At 34.7% G+C, this 15,102-nt stretch overlaps 1 protein-coding gene across 1 annotated transcript in view; it reads right to left on the reverse strand.

The window, feature by feature from the left end:
• SPOCK3 (SPARC (osteonectin), cwcv and kazal like domains proteoglycan 3) overlaps positions 1-15,102 on the reverse strand; it is a 232,245-nt gene that overhangs the window by 68,233 nt on the left and 148,910 nt on the right. The window contains exon 5 of the mRNA XM_052778733.1: positions 14,619-14,745. Within this exon, the coding sequence (XP_052634693.1) occupies positions 14,619-14,745 (127 nt within the window). The remainder of the gene's footprint in view (positions 1-14,618; positions 14,746-15,102) is intronic.

The following is a 15,102-nucleotide window of genomic DNA, read 5'->3' on the forward strand; positions in this document are numbered from 1 at the left end:
ATTTATGAAGGACAGAGGATGTACTATTAGACTGGAAATTAATGAAAGATGAAGAATATAAATAAGGAAGGAAAAGATGGTCTCAGGGATTATAGAAAAAAACAGCTTTTAAGTTTGATTTCTGGGCACCTAGAAGAAGAAAGGAGAGGGACCATGATATAGGGTTTTATCAGGCAAACCATAATAGATCTAGTTTCATTCTATGGAATAAATTCTAGAAAACAGAGACATATTAGATTGCAAGTACCTTGATTTTACCAAGGCTTGTCACACACTTTTACATTGCAACCTGGTAAGCCATACTGGGAAGTATGCCATTTGTGTGCTCATACTGTAAGATGAGTACAAAACTGGTTGAAAGTGATCCTCAGAGAGTAGCAATCAATGGACCACTGTTAAAATAGAAGGCTGCACTGAGTGGACTTTTGCAAGGGTAAGTCACAACCCTCGAACTATTCTGTCTTTTTATTAATGGCTTGGAAGATGAAATAAAAGATATCCTATTAAACATGAAAGAGGCTGGAATAACTTTAGAAGACAGGACTACAATAAAAATACTCATATTATTGAAATAGGCTAAAAATATAATGTAATTCAATACAGAAAACTGCAAAGTTCTACTCTTAGGTAGACATAATAATCACGTTTAAAATACAAGCTATGGAACAACTGGCTAGACAACCCTTCCAAAGGAAAAATAAAAATCTAGTGATCATTATGAACAATTGGTGTTTAAAAACATTACCATACCAGGATATATAAATAGGACTGCAACATACAAAACATGTAAAATAATTCCACACAGCTCTGGCAGTGCTTAAAATAGAGTACCCTTTCCAGCTTTGTGACAAGGTTTCAAACAAGATGGGAATTAACTGGACAAAGTCCAAAACAAGATTGAGAACAATGATCAGAGGCCTAGAAAATAGAGTCACTGAGAAAGAGGCTCAGGGCGTGGGGATGTTCAGTCTTGAGAAGAGAGGATTCGCATAACAGCTGGCAAATAGGAAAAAGCTATCTGAAAGATACCCAAAAAGAATACCATGATGAATGTTACAAGAAATAATTGGCTTAAATTGCTGCAGAAAAGTTTCAGATTAGATACTAGGAAGACTTTCTAATAATAAGGGTAGCAAACTATTAAAATAAATTGTTGGAGAAGTTTATTGAATCTTAATCATTGTCTTTAAAACCAGGATTAGATAAATCTGTCAGGAATGACACCTGTGTAGTTTATCTTGCTTTGAGAAAATGGGTGGACCAGATGGCATCAAGCTTATTCAATGAGGAAGTACAGGACAGACCAGCTCTGGAAATGAACCAGTGTCAAAAGACTACTGCTTGCATAAATCTTGTTCATTTGCTGGAGAGATTGAAAGATGTGTAATGAATGAACTAGGCAGACTGCATGAAAGAAAAGGAAAATAATGCTTATGCTGGTCCATGGATCTTGGATAACTGGAGCAAAATTCGGTTTGGTACTGAGTGTATTTGTGCTCTCCTGAGCTCTTGAGAACCTGAGATCTGATTTGGGAACATGCTAAATATTTTTACAAAAACTAAAACAAAAATGAATTGAACATATAAATGCTTTGCAATGTGAAACATGGAAAAAACAATCCTTTAATGGGACATCCAAATCTCATGAATATTTTTTTCTGCTTCCATCTGTCTGCAGAACCATATTCTACCTGTAAAACAACACTCACACAGAGGGACTGTGTGTGAGTATAAATTAGTTACTATTTGCAGACTTCTCAAAATCTGTATAATAGAAGACATGAGACTGTACTGAACAGTGCAGAGAAAATGAATTACTGATTAGATAGAAGACAGGTATGTCCATTCTGTGTGTTAAGCGAGTGAAGAGTCCTGCGGAAAAAAAGGCAACACAATTAAAATTGCATTATAAGTCTACCCCAAAAGAAAGACAAACAGTGCTTGTGCAACATTAACTTTGGCATTTCCCAACATATCATCAATTTGTTTTTTCTCACAGACTTAATTCTGTTCCTTTTTGAGAATGCTCCTACCTCAGTCGCAAGATAACTTATTTTTCCACAGTAGTACTGTCTTGCCAGGAAACATCTAGCAGCTTTTAAACAAACTAACTAAAGCTAAGTAATGAGGATACATGTGATTTCTCTGGACAGTAAGGATCAGAAGCGCACGCACTAGTGCCTTCAGTTGCAGTCTCCAGACACTCCCTCCAACTCCTCCTTTCCTTTACCTTATACATACCGGACAGCTGGAAGCAGATGGGGTACATCCCTACAGTATGCAAGTCAGCAGAAGTTAGCTGCCAGGGAATACACCTGGATCTCCGAGGCATATCGCATCCATTATGTGCTTCAAGCCCTTGATGGTGAAAGACTGAAGTTCAGCCAGATATGTCAACACACCCTTTTCTACCACATAAACATAACTTCGCAGTATTGGATGAAGTGTGAACTCAATGTGAATTAAAGTCTTTTAGAAATTTTCATGTGCTGAGGTATATGATGCTTACAGAAATGCTTTCTAGAACACCATCACATTTAATGCTGAGCATTTAGTAAATTACTTTTAGATAACCAATAACTAATGTTTATGCAACTGAAAATAGTGTTTCATGTTTGAAAGGTAACTGTCACCTTTAATTGTACCTTATCTCAATAATGAGAGTTCTGTAGAAGTCCATGACTTTTTTGTGCATTTGAAATTAAACAGGGCATGCTATCTAATTCTAAGAAAAAATACACTGAAGAATAATTAAATTCAGATTCACCTGATAATTATTAGTTCACATGCTACAAATACTTAATTAGAACATATACTACATATAGGGAAGAAGTTAACAGGGTTTTTTTCTTATTATTACCAACTGTGGGTGTGGATAATGATTCTGACACTAACCAGTGAGAGAGAAGAGAATAAGAGGCCCTACTTCCGACTCCTCAACTCTTCCAAACCCTTGTTCACTCAGCTCTAACCAACCTTCCAGTGTACAGAAGAGGAGAATAAGTGATCTAGTGCAGGTGAAACTGGGGATATCAGTAGGCATTGGGGAATTCCAAAATCTTACCACCATAGTCTACAAGTTGTACATCACAGCCTTCTGCACTGCTACCTACCAACTGAATATTCATAGGTCAAGCAGCGAAACCTAGCTGTAATAGTATAAATAAATAGAATGGCTGAGAGAATTTAGAATATCCTCTCAAATTTACAGGTTCCTAACAAAAAAGCTCACAGTTCTTCCTTCCCTGTCTATTTTCTAGACGATCAGCAATGGGTGGTTAGGAGATTTTTGTATGATGTAATCAACAGGATCTTTGAGAAAAGAGCTCTTTGCTAGAGTACCACGAAGATAGATGCTGAAGAAGAGAATGAAGGGTTAAAAATTTCTTCCAGTATCATCATGTGTCTTATTGGTAGAAATCTCTCCTGTAGAGCTCCACATTCATGCATCAATACAGATCTCTGTTTTCTCTCCGTTTTTAGAACCTGGTACCTCTGACAGTTGAACAGATAATCTCTGATTACCAGGACTCAGTACTGTGTGCTTTCAACTTAATTTCATGCTATTTTGCTTATACATGTTCCCCATTTTCTCACTTTATCCCTATTTCACAAAACTTACATACACTCCCCTGCTTGAAATTTGCTTTTACTGTATTTTGTGCAAATTGCTATGTGAAGTTATGGCCTCAGATTTGAGTCTCCTAAAGTAAAATATCTAAGAAACTACAGTATGCTTTAACTGGGTTGGTGATTCCTGTCACCAGTCATGGGGGCGGGCTGGGCAGAGTGAGTGTTGATCAGGTTATGGTCCAGGTCCAGTTCAACACAGAGCATTACTTGATAGAGAACATGGAAGAGGGATAAAGGACCGCTTGACACAAGGGGCCGATTCCAGGCAATGTCTGGTACTGCTTCTTTGTGCAGGGGTGTCTCTTTACGTTGGCTTAAAATGGAGGTGAAAATATGGCCAGAGTTAGTGACATTCATGTGCTAAACCTAATTTTGAAATTATTATACCATTTTATAATTCTTTACAAAAAGCAGCCAAGAAGGCACAAGCAGTTGCAATACAGAACTTCAAAATAAAACCAGCTAGACATAATGCCAAGATACCATATTTTCAACTAATTCAAGCTTTAGAAATTAAAAATTCACGTGCAATTTTATCTATGAGGAGTCATCCAGATCTACAGATGCCTTTTTGTCCTGTCAGTAACCTGTTAATCATGTGTATTACTTACCTTAACAATTGGAGTTTGGGTAAAAGGCTTTTCAGCAAACAAGTACTACCGTTAAAAATGGAAATAACATTTAAAAAATATTAACCATAAAGACATGCAACTAGCATTTTGACCAGAGAACAAAAGGAAACGTGCCTACTGAACCAAGACCCTGAGCAAAGAAAATCTTTTGTGGTTGAAAGAGAACTGATGATATGTTGTTTATAAAGCTATGAACTAGGGAAAGCAATTTACATGACAAAATGAAAATCTGTATGCAGTTTTCTTCCTGTTCACCTCTATAGCTCTTGCCTGTTTTCTTCAGTGCTCTGCAGTGCAATGGCATAAAAAGAAAAGCCTGAAATCAGGTCAACTAGCTATTAAATCTTTTTCGGACACCCTAGAAAACATATTAAGTCACAGAAACATGCAGATAGATGCCTACTGGGATTATTCAAATTAGGCACCTACCTTTCTTTGCTTTCACACTTAGAGGCTTTTAGAGACACAGGATGCTTAGGAGCTTCTGAAAATCCTTCTAAGGACCTATCTGCTTTTTAAGTCAGCCATCTGAATTTTTAGGCACCTACTCAGTTTGGGAAATATATACCTCACCATCTTATTCTACACATTTTGCAAACAGGTAGACTAATATTTTATACCATCAAATGAGAACGTAAAGCTTTAATTAAGGCTAAATGACAAAACCCTGTGATATCCCTACTTGAAACATACTATTTCCAGTAAATTCAAAAGTATTAATAATAATGCTTCTAGTCATTTTTTGTGTAAAAAAAGTAATATATTACCTCATATCCAAATTAATATTTCAATTTTCTTTGAAGACAATAAATTCTGTAAAAAACAAGATATTTCAAATATAAAAAATATTAAAAAAATATTTAGAGAGTGTTTTAAAAAAACTGATTAACAAAAGGGTTAAAAACATATAACCATATTACTCCTACCTACATTATTGCTTCTGATCTTAGCTTATTCCAAAATTATAAACACTGATGCAGTTTGAAAATACACTAACAGCTTCTTGTAAGCATGCTTAATATAAAAAAAATTCTCTTTCTGACATATACATGCATATACTTAAGTATATAAATTCTGACTCTTATTCAGAACTCTTGCCCATATAGTCCAACTTTCAGCATTTCACCAGGTTCCTTGTTTCAAACTTCATCACTTTTAGCAGACCCAAGCTACAGATGCACAGAATGTCACTCAACGCTGTATGCACATGAGATCCTTGGTGTACCTCATTGCTGGCATTCATAGTTTTGCAATTTCGAGAAAATTTCTTGAGATAGAAAAAGGAATATTGCTCAGACAAAACTAACTTTACATTTTTCAAGTTCCCACTTCAAATTTGAAAATTAATATTCAAAGAAAAATTTAAAATGTGAGCAAAACCATTAAATTCTCCTAAACCATCTTAAAAACAGCTGACTATTTTGGTTCAAAATCAGCCAAGAAAGATATTCACTGATTTTTCAGCTGACATGCAAATTTCTGAGTAATGGCAATGCTAAAATAAAAGTAATGGCAAAGCTATAAAGCTTTATAATAAGACACAAATGGCTTCTAAAAGCATGGAATTTTTTGTTAAAAGAATCTGCTTATTGCTTATTAACATGCATTATCACTGTATTTTTAATGTGGTATGGCTTCCTAAGCCATGCTGGCTGATTGCATTACTAATTAAACAATTTCAATTTATCTAATTAAATCTAAATTGAAATATTTATAAAGTTATGTGTGAGCTAAAATAGCATCTAAAGGGCGTGCTCATTAGTCTTCGATTACAGGAAAAATAATGAAAGTAATAAAAGTAATGTGCACAGACCTAGCTAGTCCATGCTGGGTTATCCCACCCAAGTTTATAAGACACTTAAACTATACTATGTCAATTGGTGAAAAAAAAAAAAAAAAGAGAAAGCAAAAAAAAGAAATTCAGTATGGTTACTTACATTTAGGTGAAACCTTCATCAGTGCACTACAGAATCACCGTTTGGATCAGAAGTTAGACACACCTAGGCACTCTCAGTTTTCTTACCATTGCCTCTACAGCTCTCTACTCTTTTTTCGCCCACCTAGAAATGTATGCTGAAATTCATTTGAACTCCAAGTACTAGATTTTATTTATTAAACAGTCCAAAATAGAAGGCTATATGAGCTATCAGTGAAGGAAATGTTTATGAAATTCCACGTTCATAATGGTTTTCACCCTGTCAGGGAAGAAACATGCTGTTGTGCAAGTGGAGGTTAATATTCCAAAGCATGGATGTTTTTCCTTAGATTACATATATCTCTTCTTGAATTTAGAGAGAGATGTCTTGTGTAGAGACACACAGAACTGTGCCTAAATCTTTCTACTTTTTGCTGTTAGTATTTGATCTCTAAAATATACAAAAGATTTCCCTGTTCTATGTCAAACACATATGGATTAAAATCAGGACAACACAAAGCCAAGTCTTCATATGTCTTTCTGAATTAAGAGCTAGAGCGGCAAATTTTGCTACACAAACTCTTATTTTTCTCTTCCAGTAAGTCCATGGTGGCCTACAATGCTCCATTTTTTTTCTGAAACTTTGCTATGATGCAGAGGACCTACCTCTGATACTCAGTCACATTTTTGAGATCCCTGTCTGTCTCTCGGTTCTCATCAATGTCCAGATCTGTTCTTTGGGGACTTCAGTTATTTTACTTCCATACTTTTTTTCTTGTTTACTCAAGATCTCATCCAAGAGTACATCTGTTTGTTAAGAAATATTTGGTTTCATTTGATCTTAAGATTAATGTAGAAAAACAAGGAAGCAGAGCAAGCAGCAATGTCTTAACTTGTGGAAGAAAGGTCTATTATTATTTGCTGCTTGTAAATTTAGCAGAAAGCAGATGCTTAAAATTCAATGGACATGTAAACAAACAGGTTGGATAGTTCTCTTTGCTAGAAATTACTGAAGTTGGGATAGATCACAACTACACCCCTGAAGAAAACTGACGAAGGCAGAAATAAGACAGGTTTTCTGAAGGACTCCGTATTCTCAGGAGAACCTTAAGGATTTTGTTTGAGAGCTGGCTAAAACGTTTTGAACATTTCTGAATATCAACTATCAATTTCTTCAAGGTTTTGTCTTTGGTTGGTTTTGTGGTTTTTTCTTCCAAGAAGGACAGTGGCAGGTGTATATTAATGGTTCAAAGAGTCCTGAAGTGATCAGGAACTTCACAGCAAGACCCAGTGTTGTGAAATTCACACAACCCAGGAACTTCTGGATGAGTGTTTCCATACGTGGCTTTGGATATTTTAAAGTGACATGATTTGGGGAGGGAAGTGAATGTGGTTACCAGGTATGCCATTAGAAAACCTGAATCCCAGACAGTTTTCTGTGGTTCAATTGAAGAACTGTATTCTTTTACAGCCATAATCTTAATATGCCTGAGCTATGACAACATGTATTTGTTTAGTATCACAATGTTGAATGCTAAATGTGTCTTATTAAAGACCATGAAATAAGATTAGTACGCATTTAACAGAAGACTACACAAACATCAACCCCCTTTCAAAATAATTTTAAAATTCTAAATTACAGATGTATTCTAAGCAGAGAATCTTAAGTATATAAAAACAGTATATTGGAATTAGAGCATCAGAAATACTGAAAACTTGAAGGAATATTCAAACAATCCTGATACATGTGAGTTTGTTTTCAGTGAAATATCTACATAGTAATTGGTTCATGTTTACAGTACTTCATTGTGAGCTTTTCAAAATCACAAATTTAAAAAAAAAAAAAAAAAAAAAAGAGTGAGACTTCAAAGATGATTCTTTAATGTTACAGATATTTTACCTTACTGACATCTGTGAAATTACTAGGACTGAAGCTTTTCTTTTTCTCTGGGTCAGCATAACTAGTTTATAGCACTGTTGGTCTACATTTCTGTTACGGTGTCTGATGTGACTACTTGAAACTTCACAGTATTTCAGTTTCTTGCTAAGTGCAAGTGTGACCTACATCAATAGTGTGTAAGAATATCTTTTTAGAAGCTAAACACTTTGTTCTGTTTGATTACTAAATTTAATTGCAAGTTCTAAAAAATTTTAATTTGAATAATTACATTTTTTTTTAGTAATTCCCACTTCATTTGCAGTTCTGTAGCTTTTAAAATGCTTACTGTTCTATTAATTGCTAAAGAAAACCAAAATGGCTAAGTAATGTTAAGTACATCTTCTTTTGTGCCTGCTACATCTATGTTGTTCCAAAACCCTTCTTAAAAGGAAAAATAGAATTAATTTTGAAGAAAATTAAATATACAGAAAAAGGAAAAGAAATTAGAACCAATCTACATTTATTATAACTCTCCATAACACATGGTACATGGAACAGGATCTGTTTTAAAGCAACAAAATGATCCATGGGTTCACTGCTACTTGGTAAGCGTATATTTAAATTCCACTATGACTAAAAGGAGACAAGGAGACATATTCAAGGAAAAAAATCCCCGAGCTCCCAGTCCCACAGTTCAGTGCACTAGGAAGTGAAGTCAGGTTTAAATATGCATGTAAAAACAAATGGTGCATTGGAATTAAGAGAAAATAACAGAGGAAAAAAAGGCAGCAGGCATTTAAGTTAGATTTTTGGCTTTTTTTTTCTTTTTCTTTTTTTAAGGTACCATTGTGTAGCTACATATTTTACCCTACAGGATAAATTTAGGAAAATGATCCCTTTTAAGGACCTAAACTTACTGACTTCCATGGCATACTGGTGATAGAAAGAGAGAAACTGCTTTCTAAAAAAAAGTATAATCATCCCATTCAATATATCTATAGCCAAATGAGAAACATCTTTATTGTTACATTTTCTTTCATTTCCTCACATATCTTGAGTGCCGCCTTGTGTACAAGGACAATTTAGGTGGCCATGGCTCTCCCTTGCCCCTGGGACATAGGAAGGAATGTTCCAAGGAGAAGGGAATGACATGCCTGGGGTGGGATATAAGGCTGTCGGAGACACGAGAACAGAACTACACCACACACCACTAAACTTCTTCCTTTCTAATAAGCGCTTACCTGCATTTTCCATACCATCTCCTACAATGGCACACTCTTTGGGGTCTTCTTTCAGAGAATAATTACTGTAATATTTGAATGTTTTGACTAGGCCAAAACCTGAGCCAGTTTTCTTGTTTGCCATTTACCACTTTCAATCTCATCTTCCTTAATCCCATTCTTATCATAGATTGTCTGCTACTGACTCTCAAAATTTGTTCCCTAGGTTGACAGTATCTTGTTTCATACCCACTGTCTTTAACCACTCTCTCTCTTCCTTTATAAAACAGTTCTTTCCCATTTGTTTCAAAAAAACCCCACCAAATGCCCAAACAAAAGCCTCCCAAGATCATAAAAAACCTCTTATCCAACCTAACTACCTCTTTGATTACCACCCTCTTTATCCTCCACTCTACTGAAACCATGCTCACTAATGAGCTTCCGCTTCGTAAATCTGAGACAATCTTCTCTTTTGATCCCCTTCTTGCAATTGGCACAGCTCATCACTATCCTCTCCACTGTTTTCTCATGTGCCTTAATGTTTCAAACAGCTATGCAAACTTAAGAACATTATTTATTGTCCTTAATGCTCCAGACACATCTTAATATTGGTTTCTTTTCAGAACTGTTTTCTCCTCCCCACCATCACTCCGCAAGCATAACTATGCTAGTGGCAGCTCCTGTACATTTCTGCCTGCATATGATTTGGATACACTCTCCCAGAAAAGAATTCATGTGCCAAAATGATTCTTGATTATTTTAGCTGTAATCCTAGTAACAGCATTTTCAATACTATTTTCAAAATATTAACTTCTGCTGGTTAAAGCTACCATTCAGAGAAAGACTGTTCTCCAGATAAGTATGTGTGTCTCTAATACAACCTAACAGTTTAAGAAATCTGAATCTTTAACTATCTTCTCAACTTCACTTTAGGCAATTTGATTTTTCTTGTTTTACTGGCTGTCCTGTTTGACAGTTAACATATAAATTTAGATTTTCATGAATAGGTTCTGAATCTGAGTTCTTTCTAAATTTATTATTTTGTATCAGTATACTGCTACTGTGATATGAGAGTTATTTAATAAACACTGACACTTGTTTCACTTTCCCCTATTTGTCCTATTCTTTTATTAGTTTGTCCTTCCAGCCTAGATTGTTCTATTCTAGAGAAAACTTTATACTGTTTTAAGAAACAATGTAAAGGTATTAGATAGATGAAGGCTTAAGAAAATATTTTCCAATCCATGAAGTAGCATTTTTTAATTTTTTATTGAAGTATTAAAGTTTATGTATATTTTAATGTAAATCCAATACATAATTTGATATAAAACAAACATAGCATTCTGCAAATGAAAAAAGAGAAATTCAATTCTTGCTAGTATAAATATGCCATCCTAGTCTAAGAAATACTGAGCTGCTCAGAATTTCAAAATATTGAAGGTTCCATAAAGTCATCTAAGCTACCATCTCCATCCTCTACAGCTTTAGCAGCTATTTATTTTGAATGCAGTTGATAAAAAGAGATCAGTTATATATAATTTGGAATTTTTAGTACATCAGCCTATTTGGAAAACTGGATTAAGTGAAGTGAGTCACCCTTCTGATGTTTCTCTGCCTTTTTTTGAACACCACATCCTGTCAATTTAAAGGTTCCAGATAAAATTACAAGCATTACTGGCAAAACCCATTGGTGGCGGAAGCTGGAAAACCAGACAATCTCATTTCCTGATTTTTTATTATTAGCCTTTTTAAAGCATTTAAACAATAAACAAGGAGTTTCCAGTATTTCTGTAAAGATCAGTTTATCCTCATAAAGTATACTCCATGGATCAATCAAGCAAGATACATTTTATCTCACTGACTACTGGTCAGTCCCATTCAAGAAATGAGATTACAGGTTTTTTTTGGGGGGGGAGGGGAGAGGGTGGGGTGGAAGGAGGGCTGGTCATGGTCTGTTGATTTTATTAGAAAAACAAATTGGTACTGGCAGAGCACCTGGAAGAAGCTGCTTTTTCCAGCTGCAAAAATATGGACCAGCATGCTGTCAAATAATTTATTTCAGAGAGATTGCATTATTTTATTACCAAAGATGGCAGGCAATGATTTAACCTTACTATTTTTGGCTACGTTTCAACTGATAGTTAAGTCTACAGCAGATTGCTTAGTAACAATGCAGATAAAAACCGTAAGGCAAGTGGATTAGCCCAATTTAAAAAGTAGAACTGACATACATTGAACCAGGTCTGTGAAAATTACTTTCATTTACTATTACAAAATAGATACCTATTTTGTAATAGTAAATCTATTTCTAGCAATCTTGTCTTAAGTAGAAAGTACTGTCAACAGCTCAGGCATGTGACCTGAAAACTCACAATAAGCTAATAAATAAATTTAAATCAATTTAACTTTTATAATAGGACAATGTTTAAAATAACATCAAAGATTAAAAATGTTGATACTTATTTTTTATGCTTCCTCCAAACAAGCTGTCTTATAACAAACACACTGCTAAGAGATACAGATTATTAAGTAAAATTCTTAAAAAGACCCGAGATGAATAAAGGCAGCAATGAGTTTAAAAAGAATAATGTTAAATATGGGATACCCTGAGAATAAAAATCTAGGAATTTAGTTCATGTAAAATTATAAACAAAATTTGCACAGAATAAGCAACCAGTACCAAAATCCCCCCTCTAGACACAGTGTGATTTCATCCAGTGGCTCTCTTTCACCCTTCTAATGAGAAAGGAATCATAATCTGGGAGACTGAAGAAGTATTTGAATATTAAAAAAATCTAAATCCACACACCTATCTATCTGTAAAATATATCAAGAATTCATAGCCTCTTTTCTGACTGCTTTTCTATAACTTTTCCATCTTAGTCTGAGAAGATAGTTTAGACCCATTATTTCTGCAAAACATTATTTGTATTGCTATTTATTCCTATAGGGATGTCATCAATCACATGAAGTTTTCATAGGAGAAAAAAATATTTCATAAAAAATTCACCTTACTAGCCCTATGCTACAGCACTGCTTGAGAATTCCTAGAGTTAAAATGAATAATGCACTTTCAAGTGCCAAAGTTTAGAGAAATGCAGAAGGTAAAACTCGACTAATGAAGCGTAAAATGCATGCAGTATTATTTAAAGGCTATTAACTAAAAATTGTTTGTAACACCACCCTGGTAAGGAAACTGCAGGATCTCTTTATACTGAATTTCTTCTCACATAATAATTAACATTCACTTTGATTACTCAACATTTCAGCACATAGTATTTTTATTTCAACATTCTTGTAATGCTAATAAAGAATATCTGACACCTGCTACTTCTACTTTACACTGACTGCATGGGACAAATTGTGGGCTGAGAACACAGTGAACCTAACCTAGCCTGCTAAAATGAATGGGAAACAAAACATCCTTACCTGACTCTGGATAAGCTCAATTTAGAAGTTAACCTTTCTTTCTACATTGTCTACCCATTATATCATTTTTTTTTCCCCAAAGCAAAAAACATGTGTGAAATATCTAGAGTTACATAACTTAATACAAACATTTGCATGGGCTTGGCCTGAAAAGGGAGGGCATACCCCAAAGTAGTGTCCATCTGACAACTGCCAGCTGCCTGGCTGTGTTCTACAATACCATTACTATTTACTGACTTATTTTCAGAAAATGTATTCTACAATTTGCCACAGTCATTGACAAATGCATTCTAAATACAAGAAAATTGCTATATAAACTCCTGCTGGAGCTTGATGACACAATGAAACTAAACTTTGCCTGGAGTAAAGCAACACAAACATTTGTCTTCATGTCAATTTTTAAAATGACTGCTCTTGAAATAACCTTGCAATGACCTCTATTTTGATGCAACTGCACCATAGAATATGAAATCATAACATCACTGAAAAGAAATAAAAATTAATATTTATAGGCTAATACATATCTTCTGTGGTCATTAACTTTTTTTAGCATTTTGCTGCCATAAACTTAGATTTGAAATCTACCATTATGAGGTAGTGTAAGACAAAAGGAAAACCCTTCAAAAGCTCTCTGATGCTACATTACTTCTGCATTATATGCATGTAAGGGATACAGAGGTTGGACAGTATGTACTATTGCACTGACTGCAACTCTGATAACGCACTGGAATGGAAGCAGAGTGTACCTATTTAATCCACTCATTTCACGTCATTATGTTTGATAAGCACACCCTTACCTTTAACACATGAACTGATGTAAAAATACCTGCATCTCATCATTATTTATAGACTTCTGTACATCTACTTCAGACCAGACCATGAGAGGCCATAACGGTCACTTCTGCCTATGAGACTACTTATAATACAACATTCCTATATGATAAAATAGGAAATAAGCAATGAATTCTTGACTAGTTCCCTGTAACTAAATATTCAGTTTGTAAGAAAAACATTTTCTAATGTAAGATTTAGAATAAAAACATTAGAATTGTCAAGGTTGAGAAAGCACTAGTTATAGTCTGATGTTTTTATTTTATCAAGTAGAAAATGTCCTTGGAAAGGATACTTAGTGTTCAATCCAATAGCCATAAACCAATTTTAAGAGAGGATGCTAAACAAATTGATTTGTTTTCAGCATTATGAAGTCCCTCCATCTCACAAGTTTCACCTGAGCTCTGTACTAATGCAGTCCCATGCTTTCCGGACTTCAGCATGACCAGCACAAAATCTTTTCTTCAAAAATGACTGGGTAAACTGACAGTAACATTTTTTAATTACTATTCTGTCTCCAAATAAGAATGACAGAAAAGACAGGAGGGTTCAGGAATACAGAAGGAAGATTTGGTTATGGTCTTAAAATACATAAAATGCTGTTGCAAGAAGGAAAGATATGCAACAATTATTTACATTATTATATTTTTTTATCTGGGTATGTTACATCTATGCCTAGGTGCTTGGAATGTGAAGCATCCCCTCAATGGTCAACTGGAAAATCTGACTTAATATGTTTATCCTACCCCAAACTGGGGACACGCAACACGTTTTTCCTTACTCAAAACCCTGCCTTGGTGTCTGTCACAGACAGCCTAAACCTGGAGCTCCATTATATTGTGGAGCACTCTTATGCTATGCTGCTTTGGATACTACTGTTTCATGCTGCTTAGGATTTGCTACCATTTTGCTTTTTTGTCTTACAATACACTAGAATTGCTGCAGGTTGCAGTCTGTAAGATATATTTTAGACAAAACAAATAAATGTTGATTTGTGTTGCAATACAGTATTTTATTTTCCCAGAGCTGGAATTGACTGAACAATGAAAAAATAATTTAGTTCTTTATTTAATTCTTACCTGAGAAGAATATGTGTGACCATCTGATCCACAAACAGGATTGGTATAAACTACTGGACACTGCTTGCAGTTTGATGAAATGGGACCACCCCTCCACTGTTTATGGCCTAAACCAGCCTCTTTCATACTGTAAGTAAACAAAAAGTATGTAATTCTGATAAGCAGTAGTAAAAATGAACATATTCAGGGTATTTTAATGAGCCTTTACAAACAGTAAGCCATACATGATTTCAGCCAAAAAGTTCTCTTGTAAGTAAAGAGCTTCCACAGTCATTGGTATATACTCGCTCACCTTTGTACATTACTCACTGTAGTGATACTTGATACCTGTGTATTATTTATCTTTCTAAGACACCTTAGTAGAAAAAGATGATTAAGATGATGCTTTGGTGACTGTTACACTTATTAATCAGTGAAAGACGTCTGACTTGTGTGGTATTTACTTTTTTTTGTTGTTATTAAATAGTATGAATGGAGCTATTGT

Source organism: Harpia harpyja, chromosome 2, assembly GCF_026419915.1.
Source record: "Harpia harpyja isolate bHarHar1 chromosome 2, bHarHar1 primary haplotype, whole genome shotgun sequence".
Lineage (NCBI taxonomy): Eukaryota > Metazoa > Chordata > Aves > Accipitriformes > Accipitridae > Harpia > Harpia harpyja.